We start from the raw sequence: 19816 nt of genomic DNA on the forward strand, positions 1-19816 counted from the left end.
ACAGTGTCACATGTCATGATCTGATTGACCAATGATAACAATAATGAATTTCATCTTTCATGAAATTCACATCTAATCAGATCATGACATGTCACAGTCATCATCCAATTAGAACGTGACCCTCAACATTTATTTGTGAATATCAATGTTCAGTTCTAAATGGGGGACCAAGATTACTTGATTGGATAAAATAAGAGGACACAATTAGTCAATAATTATGGGGGACCAAAATTAATATTAAAAATAACTAGGAAGACAAAAAATGTAATTTTGTTTCTTTTTTTGGTTAGACGTGGAGTACATCATTGTTGGCGGTGATGTGTATTGACTAAATGATAGAGAAGACTTGAATTTGCAGTTTTGCCTGGAGGAGAAAAATAATATTAACATATAACTATATCACTGTCAAAATATATTTGTTTTTTTTTTTTTTGTTTGAATGTCAAAATATATATGTAACAACTATAACATTGATTACGATTTACGGGTTCGGATACATCTCTTAATAAGTATGAATTTAATTGATTATTTTATTAGTTATTCTTAAAAAAAAAAAAAAAATTATTACAATTTTTTATGTTGAAATTGGAGAGTATCACATGATATGAAAGAGTTTGCGCTTCCTAAAACTTCGAAAGTATGCCTTAAAAAAAACTCTGAAATTACAACATTACAGAGACTTACAGTACTTGCACATCTCAGATTTCATATATTATATAAACTGATAACAGATATTGAAAACAAGTAAACAACCATCTCAAGTAGACTAGATTAGAAAGAAAATAGACCTTTACCAATACATGCATGACCCTAGTTGCCAATCAAATTATCTGCAAACTGAATTAGAGTCTTTGTAGATGAACCTTCTTCTTCAAGTGCTTCAGCAGCAGCATTCTTCAATTTCTGCATTCTTCCACCAATTTCTCTGCCTTCTTCACCCTTAATTAGTTTTCTTACAACCTTAGCAACTTCCTCTCTTCCCACCAAACCATTTTCGTTAGCTTTTGGCCTTAGTGCCACTTTTAGGTCATCAGTTAGCGTAACTGCATTCATTCTTTGCTCAGCAAACAGTGGCCACACTATGAGTGGTACACCATTCATTATACTCTCAAGTGTGGAATTCCATCCACAGTGAGTTAAAAACCCACCAGTTGCTTTATGAGCAAGAACTTGAACTTGAGGTGCCCATGAAGGAACCACCAAACCTTGTTCTTCTTTGGTCCTCTCAATGAACCCTTCTGGTAAGAATCGTAAAGAGTCATCACTTTGAGAATTAAGGTAAGAAGAATTGGCTGACTCACTCGGTGCTCTCACAACCCACAAGAATTTCTCACCACTTAGCTCCAACCCAAAAGCTAGCTCATTGAGTTGGTCTTTTGAAAGTGTCCCTCCACTTCCAAAGCTAACATAAAGAACAGAATTTGGTACCTGATTCTCCAACCACCTTAAACTTTCAGACCCATTTCTTAAATTACCTAATCCTGTTTGCATAATGGGTCCAATCGGATAAACATTTGGGTAACCATTTCCTTCCTCTACCAATGCTCTTATAGGCCCTTCTTCAATGCCTTTGAAGCTGTTAACCAAGACCCCATCGGTTTCATGGAGTTGTTTGCATCGTTTAAGAAAGAACTCGTACATTTGGCCGGTTCGATCCTGAACCGGTTTTGGTAAATCCTTCCCATATATTGGAACACAGCCAGGAATTTCTATAGGTTCTGTAAGGTCTTTGAATTCAGAAGGAAATGTTTGATCCAACTTCGGTAGATAAAAACAGAAAGAGAGTGTCATGGCCGATGATGGAAAGTAAACAAATGACAACAAGTTGAGTTCCTTAGCACAAATAAGAGCATCACTTGCGAACATATCAGCAAACATGGCAACTAGCCTTGAGCTTAAACTTATGGTTTTCAAAGCCTCACGGATAATGGGAAGAGAGTGAGTCACTGCGAGTTGAACTTGGACTGCTATTGGAGTCTGTGTCTCTTTGTTGAAGTGGATTGAGGGAAGAAAAATGGAGTGAATGGTTGAAGGGAGAGTTTGAAGTATGGCTTTGGAGGGTTCAGAGGGTGAGTCAAGTGTGGGAATCATGCATGTGACTTGCAAGCCATTGGAGTGGTGGATTAGCCTTTTGGAAAATTCAATGAGTGAAAGTAAATGGCTGAAGCCAGGACTTGGAACAATCACTATGTGGGTTGGCTTCTCCATTGGAATCAGTATCATCACTAGGTAGAAGGTTGATGATTTTTTGAAGGATTAATTGATGGAGTTTTATATGGCTATAGCTAGCATATATAAAGGAAAAATTAATACGTGACTTTTCATGGTGATGATCTCACGAAGATTAATATACTACATAGATTTACTCGTAGGATGCCATGTGGTACAGTCTTGCCGTGGAAGAAAAAGAAAGATAGTCTGATTTAAGTTCAAACGTAAGCATTTAACATTACATTAAACTTTGAATTGAACATTCAAATCTAGACACCTCTAAATTTACACATCTCTTCAATATTCCTAATTTTTTTTCTATCTATCTTGGTATCACATTTTATATGTATATAACTTTCTATCTCTTTCAATGTGTCATGTAGCATTGGATATCCACGTATTTTTTTTTCCTTTTCAAATTGTCTAGCGGTATTGTAATGACTAATACTTCTGCAGGTCTCAAATACAAAAAGAAGAAAAATTAATTTAGTTCCTTAAAAAAAAAGTATCATTTAATTGTATCAACTAAACTACCGCCGTTTCTTGAAATTGATGTTAAAAATAAAAGAGAAACATTAAAAATAAAACTTCAATTAAACAAATTTGGAATGCTCTAATTAAAAAGATAAAATTAGTTTAGATAAGCTTATATTTGAAAGTGGTCGCCTTGTGTATCTTATACATGGGAATCTATGGTCAAAGTTATGCTTAGACTTGAGGATGGTTTCCTCATTTGGCCTGAGCAAGGGGAGTCCCTCATTTGGGCTCCCTCTAACAATGGTATCTTCACGGCTAAATCTGTGTATAGGTGGCTCATCATTGGTTCTACCAACCTGAATATCAGTATAGAAAGCTAACACTTCCTGAAAATCTAAAACACTTCCTCTGGCTTTTATTTCTTCTAGACATTTTCTTGTTGACCCTTTTTGTTTCAAGTGTGGTTAACAACATATGAGACCATTACTCATTTATTCAAGGATTGCTATCAATCTCACCCTATTTGGAACCACCTCATGCATGGATCATCATGATTAATGCCTCTCTCAGGATGATGTCGCTCTCTTTGTGGATCAAGAACAATGCAATTGGGATACATGGTCTTTTGTTCGTGATTACTTGCTAGACCTTATGGAAATCGCCTAATGCTCAGGTGTTTCAAGACAATCCGTGGTCAGATTGGTACATAGTAAGTCAAGTTTGCTATTAGCCATGGTCTCCAGGTTGCTTAGGCTATTCTTTATCGACAATAGTGACCTCCATTTCCATCTGAATGCCTTCAACAGCATTTAATTTGTGCTCATCTCTCAGCTAATTGGATTATTTCTCTCAAACATACCCTTAATTAGTGAAGGTAACGGATGTGCTGATTGGCTTGCAAAGCTTAGTGCAACAAAGACCGAAGATTTCAAGAACTAGGATTCTTGCGCAACAGCCTTCTATGTGTGCTTACTATCTCATGCTAAAGGCATTGTCTTCTTAAGAGTCTAGTTTTCTGTTGTCTTTGTATTTTATTTCTTACTTATCAAAAATATTAAATATATTTTATTTTTTTCATCATAACTTCAAAAATAGAGTTGACAATTAATATTCTTAATCTAAATAAAAATTACAAATATTATTTAAAATAAATTGTTAATAACAAATTTAAAAGCTTTGTTTCTTAATATATATTTTACATATTTAAATTATATTATTTAATAAAAAAACTAATAAATATATGATTTCTAATAATTACAACATTTCAATATTTAATTATGTAGTTCAATTTTATTATATATTATATTTAATAAATAAAATATTTTTTATGTCATTGAATATTTAATTTTATCTACAATATATTTATCAGAATATTTATTAAATTACAATATAATTTACTTAAATAATATTATTAAATATCATATTTATTAAATATAATAAAATAATATGTGCTATTAAACACATGGATATTCACCTTTCAGTATATATAAAAAAAAACACATGGGTTTACCTATTTAAAGTATTAATCAAGATATGACTATAACAAAATAAAAAAGTGACGAAAAGTCAAACATATCTATTATAATTTAATAAAAAAAACTTTAAAGAATATTTAAATTATTGTCTATATATAAAAAGTAACAAAAAGCTGAAAAGAATATTAAAACTTATTTATTATATATATAAAAAATAACAAAAAGTCAAAATACCTATTATAAATTAGTAAATAAACTTTAAAGAATAGTATATGCTTATTGATTATATATATATATATATATATATATATATATATATATATATATATATATATATATATATATATATATATATATAAAAGCACATTGTGTTCTAAAATCAAATTAAGATGAAGGTCTTTTCAGTTTTGTTCATTATGCTTGTTTTTTCCATTGGGATTGGTATGTCATACTTTTTATTTATTGAAGTAAGTCACTAATTTATGTTGTCAATTAAAATTCTTTTGTTTTGAAAATTTTCTAAGCTGGACATTCATGGTTTGGTATTGAATATTTCATGTGGTTGACACAGAAAATGAAGGGTCATTTAGAGTGATAGAGGCAAAAACATGTGAAATAAAACTGTATGATTACTGTGATGACACTTGTTTTACTGAATGTGTAAGGAGATATGAAAGTAAAGTATCTCCTGTGTGCAACGAAGTGGGTCAATGCATATGTCGTTACCATTGTTAAGTATTTGTCTTCGTCTCGAATGTTATCCTTATGAATGCTACTTTATGTAGCAGCATTGTGGAATCAAATAAATAAGATCTCTCTTTTGTTATTATATCTATTCATTTATCTTTTTCTTATTCCTTTCGAACTATGATCATTCATTTCATGGATAATTTTAATTTAGTATTTGCAAAAAAAAAAATGGAGCTAAAATACTTATCGACGAGTTCATAAAAAAAAATATGATATCTTCATAAAAAAGAATAATAAACATTTATATTATGTTTCAAATAAAATTTGGATTTTAAATAATCTACACAAATAGAACACAATGTTTAGTTCTATCCTTATTTAATAATGATTTTCTACTTAATTAAAAATTGTTAATTTATCTTTTCTATAATTATATATAATGTAATGTCTAATGAATTAACAGTGCAGTTGTTTTTATATTCACAATGCATCAAAATTAAACTCTAAGATTATACATTGTCAAAGAAAATTGAGTATACCCTTTTTTTATTCTCAATTGATTATACCTTACATAATGGAACAACGATATTTAAAGCAAATTAATGAAGCCCAAGTACTTTCTTGTTTCCATGACAATTCAATCGGAGTTTATCTCCAAAAGACAAAATTAAGATCAATCATGTAGAAGTCATATCCCACTAAAAAAACTCACAGAAGTCCATTGATATTTGATGGATTGGATAGGGAAGATTAAGTAAATGCCATATTTTATTGGATTATTTTTTTATTAAAAGTGATTGAAATGGTAAATAATAATAATAATAATTTACAAAAAGAATGTATTTTTCTTATGACATTCTTAAAAGTGCTTAGCTTAAAATAAAAGATAAGTAAAAAAAAATTAAAAATGAAAAAGTTTCAATTACTTTTGTCAAGTAAAAGTCCTGTATATTTATTTATGAAGAAATATGAGCCATACTTTCTTTTTAACACTCATTCTATTATTGTTTAGAATTTATTAAAAAATCATCATTTTGAATAGGTTTTGTTTCTCATTTGATAATTTTTTCTCTTAATTTATATTTAAAACCTATCACAATTAATAATTTTTAATAAATTCTAACCAATAATAAAAAGAGTCTCTAAGAAAGAGTGTAAAAAGATATCATTAATATTTTTTTTTATTTATTTATCTATCTTGTGCCTTGGTGACTTGTTGGTCATGGGTTCGAATCCGGAAACAGCCTCTTTGCATATGCAAGGGTAATCCCTCCCCCATACCTTCGCGAAGAGCCTCTGGACAATGGGGTACGAAGTTTTTATATCTTTCTTTTTTATAAATTATTTATATTTTTTACACGATAATATATATATATATATATATATATATATATATATTAATGAATAAATTCATGTGTTATATTCTTCTATAGTAGTAAATTATGCTATATATTTTAATTTATACATTTCAAATACATATTACATCAATTTTATTACTTGAACAAAGAATAAACCAAAATAAATTTCATTAGACTTAATATTAGATAATATCTCCTCAATTAAAAATATATTTAATATCTTCCTCAATTTTAATATAATTATATTTATATTCTACTAAGTATTTTAAAAATTAATTTTATTATTGCACATAAAAATTTTATATATATATAAAAAATATATAATTTAATCCAACCCGTGGGATACACAATTTAAAATATAGTATTTATATATATAGTATACTTCGTTGCATAATCATTTAGATTTAGCTTACGCCATTTTACTGCTTAGCCATTTATTTCTTTTGTTCTACTGTGGACAACTTCTATTAATTAGATTGTAATTTGGAATTATATAAAAAAAAACAAGGAGAAACAGGTAGTGGACAAACAGTCAACAATTTGACCTCATTCATTCTCTTAATTAATTACTTACCCAACAAATAAACTCCCAACTGAATCAAAGTTTTTGTAGATGATCCTTCTTCTTGCAGGGTTTCAGCAGCAGCATTTTTCGAATTTTGGATTCTCTCACCGATTTCCCTTCCTTCTTGATCCTCCATTAGTCTCCTTATAAACTTAGCAACTTGATCTCTTTCCACCAAACCCTTTTCATTATCCTTCGGCCTTAGTGCCACTTTTAGGTCATTAGTTAACATAACCGCATTCATTCCCTGCTCAGCATACAAAGGCCACGCTATTAGAGGCACACCATTCACAATACTCTCAAGGGTAGAGTTCCATCCAAAGTGAGTTAAAAACCCACCAGTTACATTATGAGAAAGAACTTGAGGTGCCCATGAAGAAGCCACCAAACCGTGTTCCTTCCCCTTGGTCCTCTCAATGAACCGTAAAGGGTCATCACTTTCACAACCAAGGTGAACAGAATTTTGTGATTCACTTGGTGCTCTCACAACCCACAAGAATTTCTTACCGCTTAGCTCCAACCCCAAAGCTAGCTCATTGAATTGGTCTTGTGAAAGTGTCCCTCCACTTCCAAAGCTAACATAAAGAACAGAATTAGGTACCTGTTTCTCCAACCACCTTAAACATTCACACCCTTTAATTTGTTGTTACACTATCTAATCCAGTTTGAAGTTATTAACCAAGATTCCATCAGCTACATGAAGCGTTTTGCTTCGTTGAAGAAAGAACGAATACATTTGGCTGGTTCGATCCCGAAAAGGTTTTGGTAGGTCTCTGCCACGGATTGGCACACAACCAGGGATTTCAATGGGTTGTGTTAGGTCTGTGAATTCAGTGGAAAGTGTCTGATCCAGCTTTGGCAAATTGGGGTACAAAGACAGTGTCATAGCCGATGTTGGAATGTAGATGAAGGATAACATGTTGAGCTCCTTTGCACAAATAAGCGCCTCACTTGCGAAAAGATCAACAATCATAGAACCCACCCTTGAGCTTGAACTCAATGACTGCAAGGCATCGAGGATATAAGGCAGAGAACGAGTCACTGTGATGAGCCTCTGAAATGTTATAAACAGATGCTTCAAAATGATGGTGCAATGGTATGGTTATTTTAGAGTAATAAAAAGAAACATATATAAGTAATTAGATATTTTCATACATCGTGCAATGAAGTTGGCCAATGCATATGTCGTTACAAATGCTAAGTGTTTGATTTTCTTCTCAAACGTTATTCTTAGGTTAGCTAGTTTATGTAGCAACAATTATGGAATCAAACAAATAATATCACTCTTTTGTGTTATATATATATATATATATATATATATATATATATATATATATATATATATATATATATATATATATATATATATATATATATATATATATTGATTTGATCTTTTCCATATTCCTTTTATACTATGATTATTCATTCCATGAATAATTTCAATTTAATATTCGCAGCAAAATGGAGGTAAAATACTTATTGATGAATTCATCAAATAAAAAATCTTATCTTCGTAAAAAAGAATAATAAACCTTTACATTGTGTTTCAAATAAAATTTAGATTTTAATTACACTACACAAAATAGTACACAGTTCTATCCATATCTAATAATGATTGGCTACTTGTTTGAAAATTGTTAATTCTAAATTAACAATGTAAAAGTTTTTCAAGTAAAAAAAAAAAAAACAATGTAGAAGTTTGAATATTCATAATGCATCAGAATTAAACTCTAAAACTATTTACAGTCAAGGAAAATTAATTATATCTTACAGAATAAAAACGGAAATAATTTAAATGAAATTAATGAAGCCAAAGTACTTTTTTGTTTCCATGACAATTCAGTCGGATTTATCTTCAAAAAGTCAAATCCCACTAAAAAGACCTCTTGGAAGTCCATTGATAGCGATGTTTTATTGTATTTTTTTTTATTAAAAGTAATTGAAAAGGTAAATAATAATAATAATATAATTAATATCATTTACAAAATTAAAAAAATATTTTCTTATGCCATTCTTAAACGTGCTTAAGTTAAAATAAAATATAAATAAATATTATTTTTTTTAAATGAAAAAGTTTCAAATATTTTTGTCAAGTCTAATTAATTAAAAAAACTTATACGGTTAATATACATAAAATGTCATTTCATTTATTAAATCAATAAATATAATATAAGAAAAATATTAGCATTTATGTATATAAATACTATATTAATAAAATTAATGGAGTATTGTTCTTATCAAATTTTAGAGTGTTCTCCAAATCCATTTCTACCTATCCTTGGTATGTCAAGCTCCTCCGAGTGGTGGTAGATATCTCCATAAAGTGTCATCTATTGGAATGAGAAATTACCTAGTTGTGAATAAGTGGGATGGATGATTATTATCTAGTGGATCTTGAATAGTACACAAGCCCTTAAGCCATTAGCACAGTTTGTAGAAAGTGGCTTAATGAAAAAGTTAATTAAGGTCCCATGAAATATTATTTGTTTAGGTGTTCAATTATCGTCACGATTTTGTTCTTATAAAAAACGTGTCAATAAGTTAAAATAAAAAATATTTATAAACAACTCATAACATCAATTTTTACATGAAACTTAATGGTTTCAGACCAAGTATCAAACACCATTAACAAAAAAAATAGTATAATTATATATGCATCTCCTTTTTAATTTAGTAAGAGAAATCATGTAATAAATTATTATTACTATTATACATGACAGCGTTAAGTTTTGTTATAATTACTTTTAATTTAATAATAACTTGTTAATATATAAATTGAATTAAAAATTATCTGTTTAATATACATATATTATCATTAAATTGAATAATATAATAATTAATACCATATAAGTAAAGTATCATTATATTATATAAATACTACATTAATAAAATTAATCTGTGTAAAAAAACCTGTACCAAAAGAAACATTAACAAAATTAATGGAGGGTAAAAAAAACAATTAGTAGAAAACACACTATAAGCATTGATGTATTTCTTTTTATAGTGTCAACCAACAGTGTTTGTGGGAGGTGTAACCAAGGTGTTATATGTGTATTGTGGAAAACAAAAATCAAGGAGTTTTTTTACAGGTTCAAATAACGGAAGGGTATATGGGTAATTCACAAATTACAAAAAGTATGAGTGTAATTAGGGATGACAAGATGGATTTAGATCCTATAATTACCTTAAAAAATACTACTCATTTATTGGAAATGAATATTTACCTATAATTCTTTGCTGGGATGAATGTGAATATGGTACTATAGTACCAATCCCGCTCCATCCAACATTAACCAAATAAAATATCTTCTTTAAGTAAATAATTTATATTATACATATATTTTTATAATTTTATGATTAACAATAAAAATTTAACATAAAATAGTGAATTCTAATTTAACATACTTTATATGAAATTTTTTTTATATTACTTATTATTTATTTATATATATAAATTGATGAATTTGTTGATAAGTTCTTTTAAAATTGACTTCAAATTGTAAATGATGTGTTGTTTGGTGCTTCATTTAGTAGGATAAATTTACACCTATTTAATGATTTATCTTTGTAATGTTGAATAATTATATATGTAATGTTTATTTGTGACTTAAGTTTTCACAAATAAATATTTATTTGCTTGTTTATAATACTATATTTGGTCTTATATATAAGAAATAAAATACAATATTTTCTTGATCCTAATTATAAGAAAAATAATACTATTTTATTATTAAATTCTCATTTTTCCATGAAAATGAATACGGTTATTGAGTTATTAACAAAACAATACTTATTAGTTAAAAAAAACTATCTTTTAAAAATAATTCCTTCTTAAATCATTTAATGTCATAAATACATATATGAGTATATACATATCTAAAAAATAAAAAAAAATATTAAAATTGTTATCAATGTAAATATGGATCCATATACAGGTATTTTTTTTAAAACAAGGGTAGGCAAATACCGACTCAACCTAGACTCTACCTTTTACCATCCTAGGTGTAATATTGATGAATCTAATATGAAAGTGATGCATACGCGCGGGTAGCACACTAAGTAATCAAAGTCAATGAAGTGACATTGGGGTTAGCTTTAAAAGCGAAGGAAGCACTATTTTCTTGACATTTTCAATTTTCAGCTATAAACGCACTTAAGGAACCTTCCCAGAACTCTTTGTTGGACCCTATTCTTCAAAATATTTAATTAAGTTCATTCATTCGTTATTATAGTTCTACAATTCGAAGGGGTACCAGCTTTCTCTCTTCATTCCCATTTGCGCTTTCTCATTCAAATTCTTTCTATATTCTCCTCTTTGTTCATCATCAATCATGCTTTCGTTACGGTTACTTCGCCTTTTCTCTGTTCGTTCTACTTGTTCTAACCAAGCTCCCATTCTGCAGGAAAGTTATAAGGTGGTTTTTCGAAATCCTAATCTCACATTTTCTTTCTGCATTATTAATTTTCTCACTTGTTTACTGTAATATAGTAATATTTTATATATTTCCCTCTTTCGAACAAAAGATTCTGTTTCAGGGGTGTAAAGAAACTGGCTTTCGATCATTATCTCCAGGTACGTCATCATGTCCAGCTTCATCTTATTAGTTGTTTTTATTTCTTGGTCGTTCTCTTAATTAGTTTTCAATCTGAATTACTATTATAATATAGAGAGAGAATGACGTAAGATCAATTTAAAGTATTGCAAAACCATAGCTTTCAATTGAATTTGAATATGACCTTAATTAAGTAACGTTACGTAGCACAATTGTCTAGTCGGGATTGTCATGTATAGCTTTTAGCTTAAACTAACTATATGTTCACCAAAAAGAACAAAAACTAACTATATTGATAAATTTAACAAAATTGCCTATGCATCTTCAAGGTATAAAAGATATTTGGATGTAGATTACTGATAGGTATATAAATATCTTGTAAAAGTAATTAATAAATAAGAAAATCTTGTGTCATAGAAAATATAAAAAAACTTGTAGTAGAAAAATTGATGTGCCAGCTAGCAGCAGTGATTACGATAACGAACCCGTATTAGTCTACGGGTGCTCTTTCTGGGAAAAATAATGACAAACCCAAATTGTAAGTTTGCAACACTTTCACTGTGGAAATTCGAAACCAAACCACTGTAATGATTATGACCAATCTCTTTAATAATAGTAGAGAAAGAAAGAAAGTAAGAAACACATTCTATAAGGAAAGCCCAATTTTCATTTTTTCTTATAAATTCAGAAACCCAAACACGCTCTCTGTCTGTGGTGTAGGTTCGGTGAAAATGAGTTCAGGAGGAAAGCAGGGGGGCTTCGTTTCGTACCAAAACGTCTTCGTAATGAGGCACGGGGAGCGTTTGGACAACTTCGAGCCGTCGTGGGTGATGACGGCGGCGCGGCCGTGGGACCCGCCGCTGGCAGAGGCAGGTAGAAAACGGGCGTTCGAAACGGGTCGGAGGCTCCGGGAGAGTGTCGGGCTTCCGATCGGGCGAGTCTTCGTTTCGCCGTTCCTCCGCTGCCTCCAGACCGCCGGGGAACTCGTGGCGTCTTTCTCCGATGAGGGTCGTGGTGGCACCGTCGCCGGCGATGGTGTTGCCGTTAAGCCTTTCGAAGTCAAGGTCAGATTGTCTTATTCTCAACTCTTTCTTTAAGCAAAGTCAAAAAGAATGTTCAACACCGAGTCAAATCCGTACATATCGAAAATATATAAAACTCATGACAAAAAAACGTTTTTTTTTTTAAATTTTATTTCATGGTTTGATTCAGTTTTGGATTTTTTTTTTCACCGTGTGAAATTTAATGGTTTAAATAATTTATTGGCCTTTAAGCTTTATAATATTAGATTTTTATTTAGATTCTCTTTTTAAAAAATAATTTAGTCTCTAATTTTTATGTTATTTTATTTCGTGTCTCTGTTATCACTGATTAATAAAAAATTTAAAAACAAGTTTAGTATTTTTAAACGATGAAGATTAAAATACAATTATTTTAATATAAGAAGGATTTATATCAAAAGTCGTTAGTTTTATAAGAACTGGAACAGTAATATTAGAGGCTAAAATAACGACTAAATCAAGAAAGAAAATTAAGAAATTCAAAATAAAGATAACTTTATATTGGTAATAGGTTAGAAATTGGAAATCTTAGATAAAAATTAGAAAGAAAAAAAGATGAGAAGTTGGAAATTTTAGATTAAAAAATTTGATAAAATAGATTTAATTGTGACAATTAAACAAAATTTACCAGGCTTGTTTGTAACAATTAAAATATTGGAGGATTGTAACATGATTTCTAGTTCTAGTTAGTTTAGTATTTATTGTCTTCCTTTGTCTGGAAAGGTTACAACTTACAAGTTTGCAAATTTTTTGATTTTCTAAACTGCAGGTCTCTGTTGAGTATGGATTGTGTGAAATGATGAACAGCAAGGCTATACGTCCCAAAGTGGCCCCTAAAGATGGAAATATGGGGTTTGATGTAGCAGTGTGTGAAGCCATGCTTCCAGCTGAAATAGTGGATAAAAATGTAGAAAGGGTGTATAAAGAGGTATAGGGGTCTTCAAATTAATATAATAATTTTAAAATATGCATCCATGATAACACTTTTGCCTCATAAAATTCAGTTGCCCCAGTGGGAAGAATCAGTTCTGCAAGCAGGGGCAAGATATCAGCAGTTAATTAAGGACCTTGCAGATAAATATCCTACTGAGAACTTGCTGCTTGTTACACATGGTAAAAAATATCAATTCCTGTCTATTTTAGAAAAATCAGTTTTATAATGTTGAATTTCTAGGTTTAGATATCTGAAAAGGCACTTTTTAGTTGTAGTTTATTGTTTTGAATTTAATTTCTATGCAATATTAGTAAAATAAAATATAACGTCAAATAATAAAAAATCATGGTAATAACAAAGTAGTTATTGTAAACTAATTAAACTTTTTTTTTTTTTACATAAAACATTAATCAAATTTACCATTAGATGATATTATAATAACTCTATAATATGTTGGTGTATGGATTATTTAATTTTTTTTTACCTTTTTTTACCGTGCTTACACTAATAATCAGCCAAAAATAATTTAAAATAAATGAGAATTTAACTTAATTAATTAAATAGAATATGTGAGTAGTTGTAAATTTCTAATATTTTACTTAGATTTGAAATGTAACTGAGTTAAACATTTTACAGGGGAAGGAGTTCAGGTTGCTGTTTCTTCATTCAAAAAGGATGCTGAGGTAAATGAAGTGGATTACTGTGGATATGTGGAACTTAGACGTCCTATTTTCAAGAAAGATCACACATTTATCACTGGAGAGTTCGATTTACTCACTCCTAGTGGTCAAACTGGCGTAAGCTATTCCCTCCCACGTGCTTTGGAAAATGACACCAACCAAACAACGCCATGATCAAGCATATATACTCGTGATTCTCAATTCAAGTTTGTGAGCTTTATACTTGAGTGGTGTCTCTTTCAAGGTTTTTGATTAGGTGAATTGAAAAACATGTGGTTGGGATTTAACATGTATAGGAACTTTTCAAATGGAAGAAGGAGAAAATGAAAGTGAAAATCTATGTTCCTGATTGGGATGTCATAACTTAAGAATATTTCCATAGAAATTTAATATATCCTCTCCTTAACATGGAGATGAAAGTCAAGTAAAATATCACCACATTTTCTTGGAAAACAACTATAGCCCGTTTGGTTTTACGCTACACAAGAAAGTACTTCGCTATCGTCAAAGTAAAATATATAATAAAATAAGTAGGAAATGGCGTTACCAAGTGTTGGGAAAGTATTGCCAAAAATAAAAAAAAAAGTGTTGGGAAAGTTCAGATGACCCAAATGCAAGAAACTCGTCTAAAAAAATATACAATTGAAATAAACCACATTATCTGCTGATAAAAAACACAAATAAAACCAAATTAATATATATATATATATATATATATATATATATGTATATATATATATATATAAACCGACCTTTCCTTCAACATAGATGATGATTTATGTATTGCGGTAAGAAATTACAGCTAAAACATTTATAGAACAATTGAAATACTGATCATAAAAATTGAAAATAAAAGGCCCTAAAGATGAACAAAAATTATAGGAAGTGCATGACGATGAATCGAATCTGCAATTTATTTTTAATTTGGTAAGATTGGGGGAGTCTAGAAGATGATGAAGATAGTCATGGAGGTTTATAGTTTCATAACCAAAATTATATGTTCTTTTCATCCTAATCATCATTTGTTTGTTTTTCATGAAAGTGGTAGGAAGCAGTTGCTTCTAAATATCGAAGCATTTATTTGTAAGATTTTTCATGATTTTAATTTATTTGAATTTAAATCTGAGGGAAGCAATAATTGTGGGGAGACCGATATTTAGCCCCATCCGATGGACAGTTTCAAGAGCATATACGAAATTTTACTTTCTATTGTTAATCTCAGAAACTCTTTCAAGTAAAAAGAATGCACCAAACGGCAAGTTAGATTGAGGGGACAAGTTAGAAGAAATCAACATAAAAAAATAGAAGAAATAATGTGCCTTTTATTTATTGAGGGGACAAGTTAGATTGCACTTCATGAAATAATGGTCCTCAGAATCAGCTAACTGGATTACAGAAACAACAACATACATAATCTTTCTAGAGAAAGCATCGGCGATTGGATTTTTCCTTGCCTAGCTTGAATTGGATCTCAAAATCTAATCCAATGAACTTCACAACCCACTTAAACTTCTCCTCAGTAAAGAGCCTCTGGTCTGTCAGGAATTTCAAACTCCTTTGATCAGTCTCGATAACAAAGTGTCTCCCCATAAGATAGTGTTTCCATTTCAGATTTGGAAGTTTATGAGTACATCATCAGTGGTCTTTGCAATGTGGGACAACTGGAAAATTTTGTTCTTGTTATGGAGGAGGCTTTGCACAAGGGGTTTTGCCCAAACAAGCTAGTGTATAGTAAACTAAGTAACAGGTTGCTTGCTTCAAACATGCCTGTTCCCCTGAAAATGCAAGAAAATATTGGCGTTCTAAGGGTTGGCACTTTTGAACAAGCATGTTGATCAGAAGCTCTTACAATAGATCCTCTTTTTTGCTTTTCACTTAGCTGGTCTTTGAACCTGCTTGGATACAAGCTCATAAGAGCTTCTACTAGATCAAGTGTTGTTATTATTCAAAAATTGCATTTGGAAAAAAATTATATATCAGCTTATAGCTTTTGAAGAGGCTCTAAAAGAGATTATTTTGAAGCTGATTCCAAGTGCATCAATCTTTCCAACTTTATGTGAGGTTGTTGTGTAAATTGTTTGGAGAAAAATACATTTATCAACTTTGAAATTACAATTTTCAACTAATGTCCAGTCTCACCACAAATGAGAGTGGCACTTGATGAATCCATGGTTGCCATTGTCAGGTTGAAGAATGCATAATCATTGTTGCTCACTTCTTTCACTGCATTTCTTAGCCATGTCTTCTACTGCCTCTATCAGGTATTTATGCCACAATTGAGTAGCTTTTGATTGATTTTGTTTTTGGGATTTATTTAGGTATGTGGTTGCTTCTCATTGCTATTTGGTTGCTTGTGAGAGTCGTAATCTCCTACATGATTGATTGAGTTCAGCAACAATCTGGTTTTCCCAGTTGTTACCATTTGATTTTTGGAAGATTGTGAGGTTTGAAATTGAAAGTTTATGGAATTTTTCTGAAACAGTTTTGTTGAATGAGTTTAGGGATTTCAGTATACTAGATTACTAGAGTTTCTCTTAAGAAGTTTCCTCATAAGTTAGCTAGACAAATAATAGTTTGTGGTTTGGTTATTGGAACTTGAAGGATTTATCCATTACAATTTGAATGATTTGGTTTGATTATGTTGTGCCTTGGGAAAAAAGATGACTTTGAATGGGTTTGATAGTTATCATTGGTGAATGACCTTTGTTTACATACATATTTTGTGTAACATATTCTTGTGCTGCAACTTTCTAGGTGCGAGATCAGATAACAAACAGGGTATGACACGTGGATGCTGATACAATGGTTAGGAAGAATGGAAGGTAACATTTTTTTTATACCCTGTTTGTTATTATAGTAGTTAATACGATTAATCTACTTAGTAATATGATGTAGTTAGTTTGGATATGCCTATGCTGCTTATGGCAGCTTTTTTTATTTGGAATTGAAGTTTACTCAGATTCCTCCACAAGAGGGCCAATGTGTTCCCCCTGGAGCTCTGCCTGCCACCCACCGGAAGCTTCCTCCAGAGGCTCCGGGAAATGGACATTGCAAGACTACCAACCCCACCCGGCCACCCTATCACCCAAGAGGTAGAGCCCGGTGTGGAGGAAGATAGGGCAACACATGAATATTGGCAGACTTAATTAAAGGCATTCTCATGAATTAGGACAATGCATTATACTTAACTTTATCTTTATTTATTTATCATATAAAGTAGTAAAAATAAGTCAAAATCCCCCCCCCCCCCCCAAAAAAAAAAGAAAAAGAGACAATATCTTTTAGTAATTCTAAGTGTATTAAAAACTCAAAATTTAAAATAAAATTCAAAGAAAAATAGTAAATGTATTTCTAATTGTCATTTATTAGTTAACACAAATTGGTGTGATCCCAAATTATTAATATGTGTAACCCCAATATACGGTTAAATGAACATATTGCATCAATTTTACATAATAAAATCAATTTTTTTTACTAACCAATTTTAATTTTTCCTAATCAAAATCAATATTATAGTATCATCTTTTACTGTCTAGTTAATAAACCTCAGAAATAGGATCCTTGGGAACTTGAGATAGGAGATAAAAAAAAATGAAATAACCATCATATTTTGTTAGGTGTTTTAATATAGGTTTCGTCATAATCATTTTGCTTAGGACAGATTAAGAGCATGATTGTTTCAGTCAAATCCCATTTTTCATGCTGAACTCCAATTCACAATTGGCTACATAATCTGAAGAAAGAAACAGCCTTGTGATTTAAAAGAAAACAACAATTACCATTTCCAACAATGTTGCTTAAAGCTTTCAAAGCAATAAAATAAAAATAGAGTTAAAAAAAAAGAAGCACTGAACTGCATTAGGTTATTGTCCTCTTACGGCTTAAACCCGTCTGGAAATAGAAACCTTCATCACGATGCCATCACCATTGCTTAGAAGTTGGAACAAGCAAGCATCTCCTTCTTTTAAATCATTTTCTTTTGCAAAAACTAGCCAATCTCCAGTAAAGTAACTCAATGTTTTATTTCGACAATAGATCACTTTAACCCTCCATGATCTGTCCCCAACCAAAAGCTTGACATATTGTTCACCAGATTTGGTATAGCGCTTCAGTGGGCTCTTTGGCAGATACTGCATGATATGCATTTTTCACCTCTCAGATTTTGATTCGAGATTGAACAAAAATATGATAAACCAAATTTATATGTACTTTGATTGTAAATAATTTTACATTATCATCGGTCAGAAAATCATATTTTACATGACTTTTAAGGTAAGTATTATAAAAGTCATTAAATTTATGTAGATTTTGATTGGATGAGAGTCTCAAATGTATACACTATATTCTCTTATATGATTGCTTAGTTTGAAATCATACCATGATCCGCTTACTTACGTAGCTTGATTTCATTATCACGGTGAATGAAGTATTCCCAGCTGCTTCATGAGTTCCACAGTTACTAATGGATGACCCTTCCATGTTTCCCTTACCTAAAAGAGGGAAAATTATCAACCATAAGAAAAGCTAAATTCTTTATAATAATTCTTCTAATTCTGTGGCTAAAAATCTGACAATTAAATAAATACATTAGGAATCTAGAATCTTGCCTTTGTGGTCTCTGGCTTCTTTATGAATGTCAGTGTCCTGCAAATTGGAATTACTCTTGTTCATATTTTCATCTGTTTTCTGTGTCTTATGTGGTTGACTTTCTTCACTATTAATGCTTGGTCTTTTGTGATTTGCTTTGTTGACAGGGTACTCTATTTCCATGGTACTCATATCACAGATGAATACATGAAAATGGGATGTTCCATCGTATCTAAAACCCAATAGGTGCCCATTGGCCAGAGAGTAATACTCTGCAAAGTCTTTCCAACCTTCTTGAAACCAAACACTACCATCACGTTTCTCCAAATTTACCTTCCATTCTACACCGTTTGGAAGCTTAAGAAGCATTGAGTTGGATAAGTGATTTCCATATTTCCTCACAAACTTCTCCGGAAGCCTCTGTTGTGCAGATCCAGATTAATAAATATAAAATATAAAGTATGTGTTAGCATATTCTAATTTTGGCTATATTATCAGTAAAATTCATAATACCCATTTGACTGCTTAGTTACGAATTGCATGGATGTTTAGAATGTAGCATTATTTTTTAGACTAGCTAGTAGCATGTAAGATAAATTGAGAGTGTGATCTTCAAAAAGGAACCATATAAAATATAAATGATCCAGATTAATAAATATAAAGCATGTGTTATCATATTCTAATTTGTGCTATAGTGAATAAAATTCCCAATACCCATTTGACAATTTAGTTACCAATTGTATGGATGTTGAGAATGTAGCATTATTTTTTAGACTAGTAGCATGTAAGATAAATAAAATGATCTTCAAAAAGGATCCATATATAATTACTAGATTTCCTTGCAGAAGGTTCTCATGGAGCATGATCCTGAAAAAGTGGATTGGCTTTGTTGCACTGTAACCGTAGGAGCCATCTCCATCGTCAAGCTGTGAAGTCATTCCTAGCGTCCAACAGCACCCAGAAATAACATAAACGAGCAATTTGATGCTATTTGTATTAGCTTTAAGTTTTATTTAGAACTGCCAAACATAATGGGAGTTATAGGAAATTAACTGCAGTAAGAAACCACCATCTTGATTATTTTTGAACGCTCATTGATCTTTTCAAAGAAATAAAGATATTTTTCTAAAGAACTCCAAAATTTCCTAAAATTGAGGGCATTTTGGGATTTAAATTGCAGTGCTATGTGACATTAATTACGAATTAAAATTTATCAATTAAA

At 30.6% G+C, this 19816-nt stretch overlaps 4 protein-coding genes across 6 annotated transcripts; 1 reads left to right on the forward strand and 3 right to left on the reverse strand.

Moving 5' to 3' along the window:
* Positions 1-613: 613 nt before the first annotated feature.
* Positions 614-2273, reverse strand: LOC114424291 (hydroquinone glucosyltransferase-like). Its single transcript, XM_028391132.1, has one exon. It carries the CDS (start codon positions 2221-2223, stop codon positions 811-813), a length of 1413 nt encoding a protein of 470 aa, XP_028246933.1. The 5' UTR covers positions 2224-2273; the 3' UTR covers positions 614-810.
* Positions 2274-6777: 4504 nt separating this feature from the next.
* Positions 6778-8677, reverse strand: LOC114424236 (hydroquinone glucosyltransferase-like). The gene is given in 2 exon segments (XM_028391084.1): positions 6778-7830; positions 8663-8677. Coding segments are annotated over 2 exon segments (1068 nt in total).
* A 2277-nt stretch (positions 8678-10954) lies between these two features.
* LOC114423616 lies at positions 10955-14431 on the forward strand. 3 transcript variants are annotated; one of them, XM_028390441.1, is made up of 6 exons: positions 10955-11194; positions 11316-11352; positions 12053-12396; positions 13163-13321; positions 13398-13506; positions 13964-14431. In XM_028390441.1, the coding sequence occupies exons 1-6, from the start codon at positions 11111-11113 to the stop codon at positions 14179-14181; spliced, it is 951 nt and encodes a 316-aa protein (XP_028246242.1). In that variant the 5' UTR covers positions 10955-11110; the 3' UTR covers positions 14182-14431. The 3 variants fall into 3 exon arrangements, with proteins under 3 accessions (XP_028246242.1, XP_028246241.1, XP_028246243.1); XM_028390440.1 differs by having other exon boundaries at positions 10957-11194; positions 11304-11352; XM_028390442.1 differs by lacking the exons at positions 10955-11194; positions 11316-11352 and adding an exon at positions 11775-11964.
* A 3457-nt stretch (positions 14432-17888) lies between these two features.
* On the reverse strand, positions 17889-19532 carry LOC114424237 (B3 domain-containing protein At4g01580-like). The gene is made up of 4 exons (XM_028391085.1): positions 19425-19532; positions 18615-19014; positions 18403-18497; positions 17889-18137 (listed from the first exon to the last, which is right to left on the reverse strand). Exons 1-4 carry the CDS (start codon positions 19530-19532, stop codon positions 17889-17891), a joined length of 852 nt encoding a protein of 283 aa, XP_028246886.1.
* Between the last annotated feature and the right edge of the window lie 284 nt (positions 19533-19816).

Source organism: Glycine soja, chromosome 8 (assembly GCF_004193775.1).
Source record: "Glycine soja cultivar W05 chromosome 8, ASM419377v2, whole genome shotgun sequence".
In the NCBI taxonomy this organism is placed as follows: domain Eukaryota; kingdom Viridiplantae; phylum Streptophyta; class Magnoliopsida; order Fabales; family Fabaceae; genus Glycine; species Glycine soja.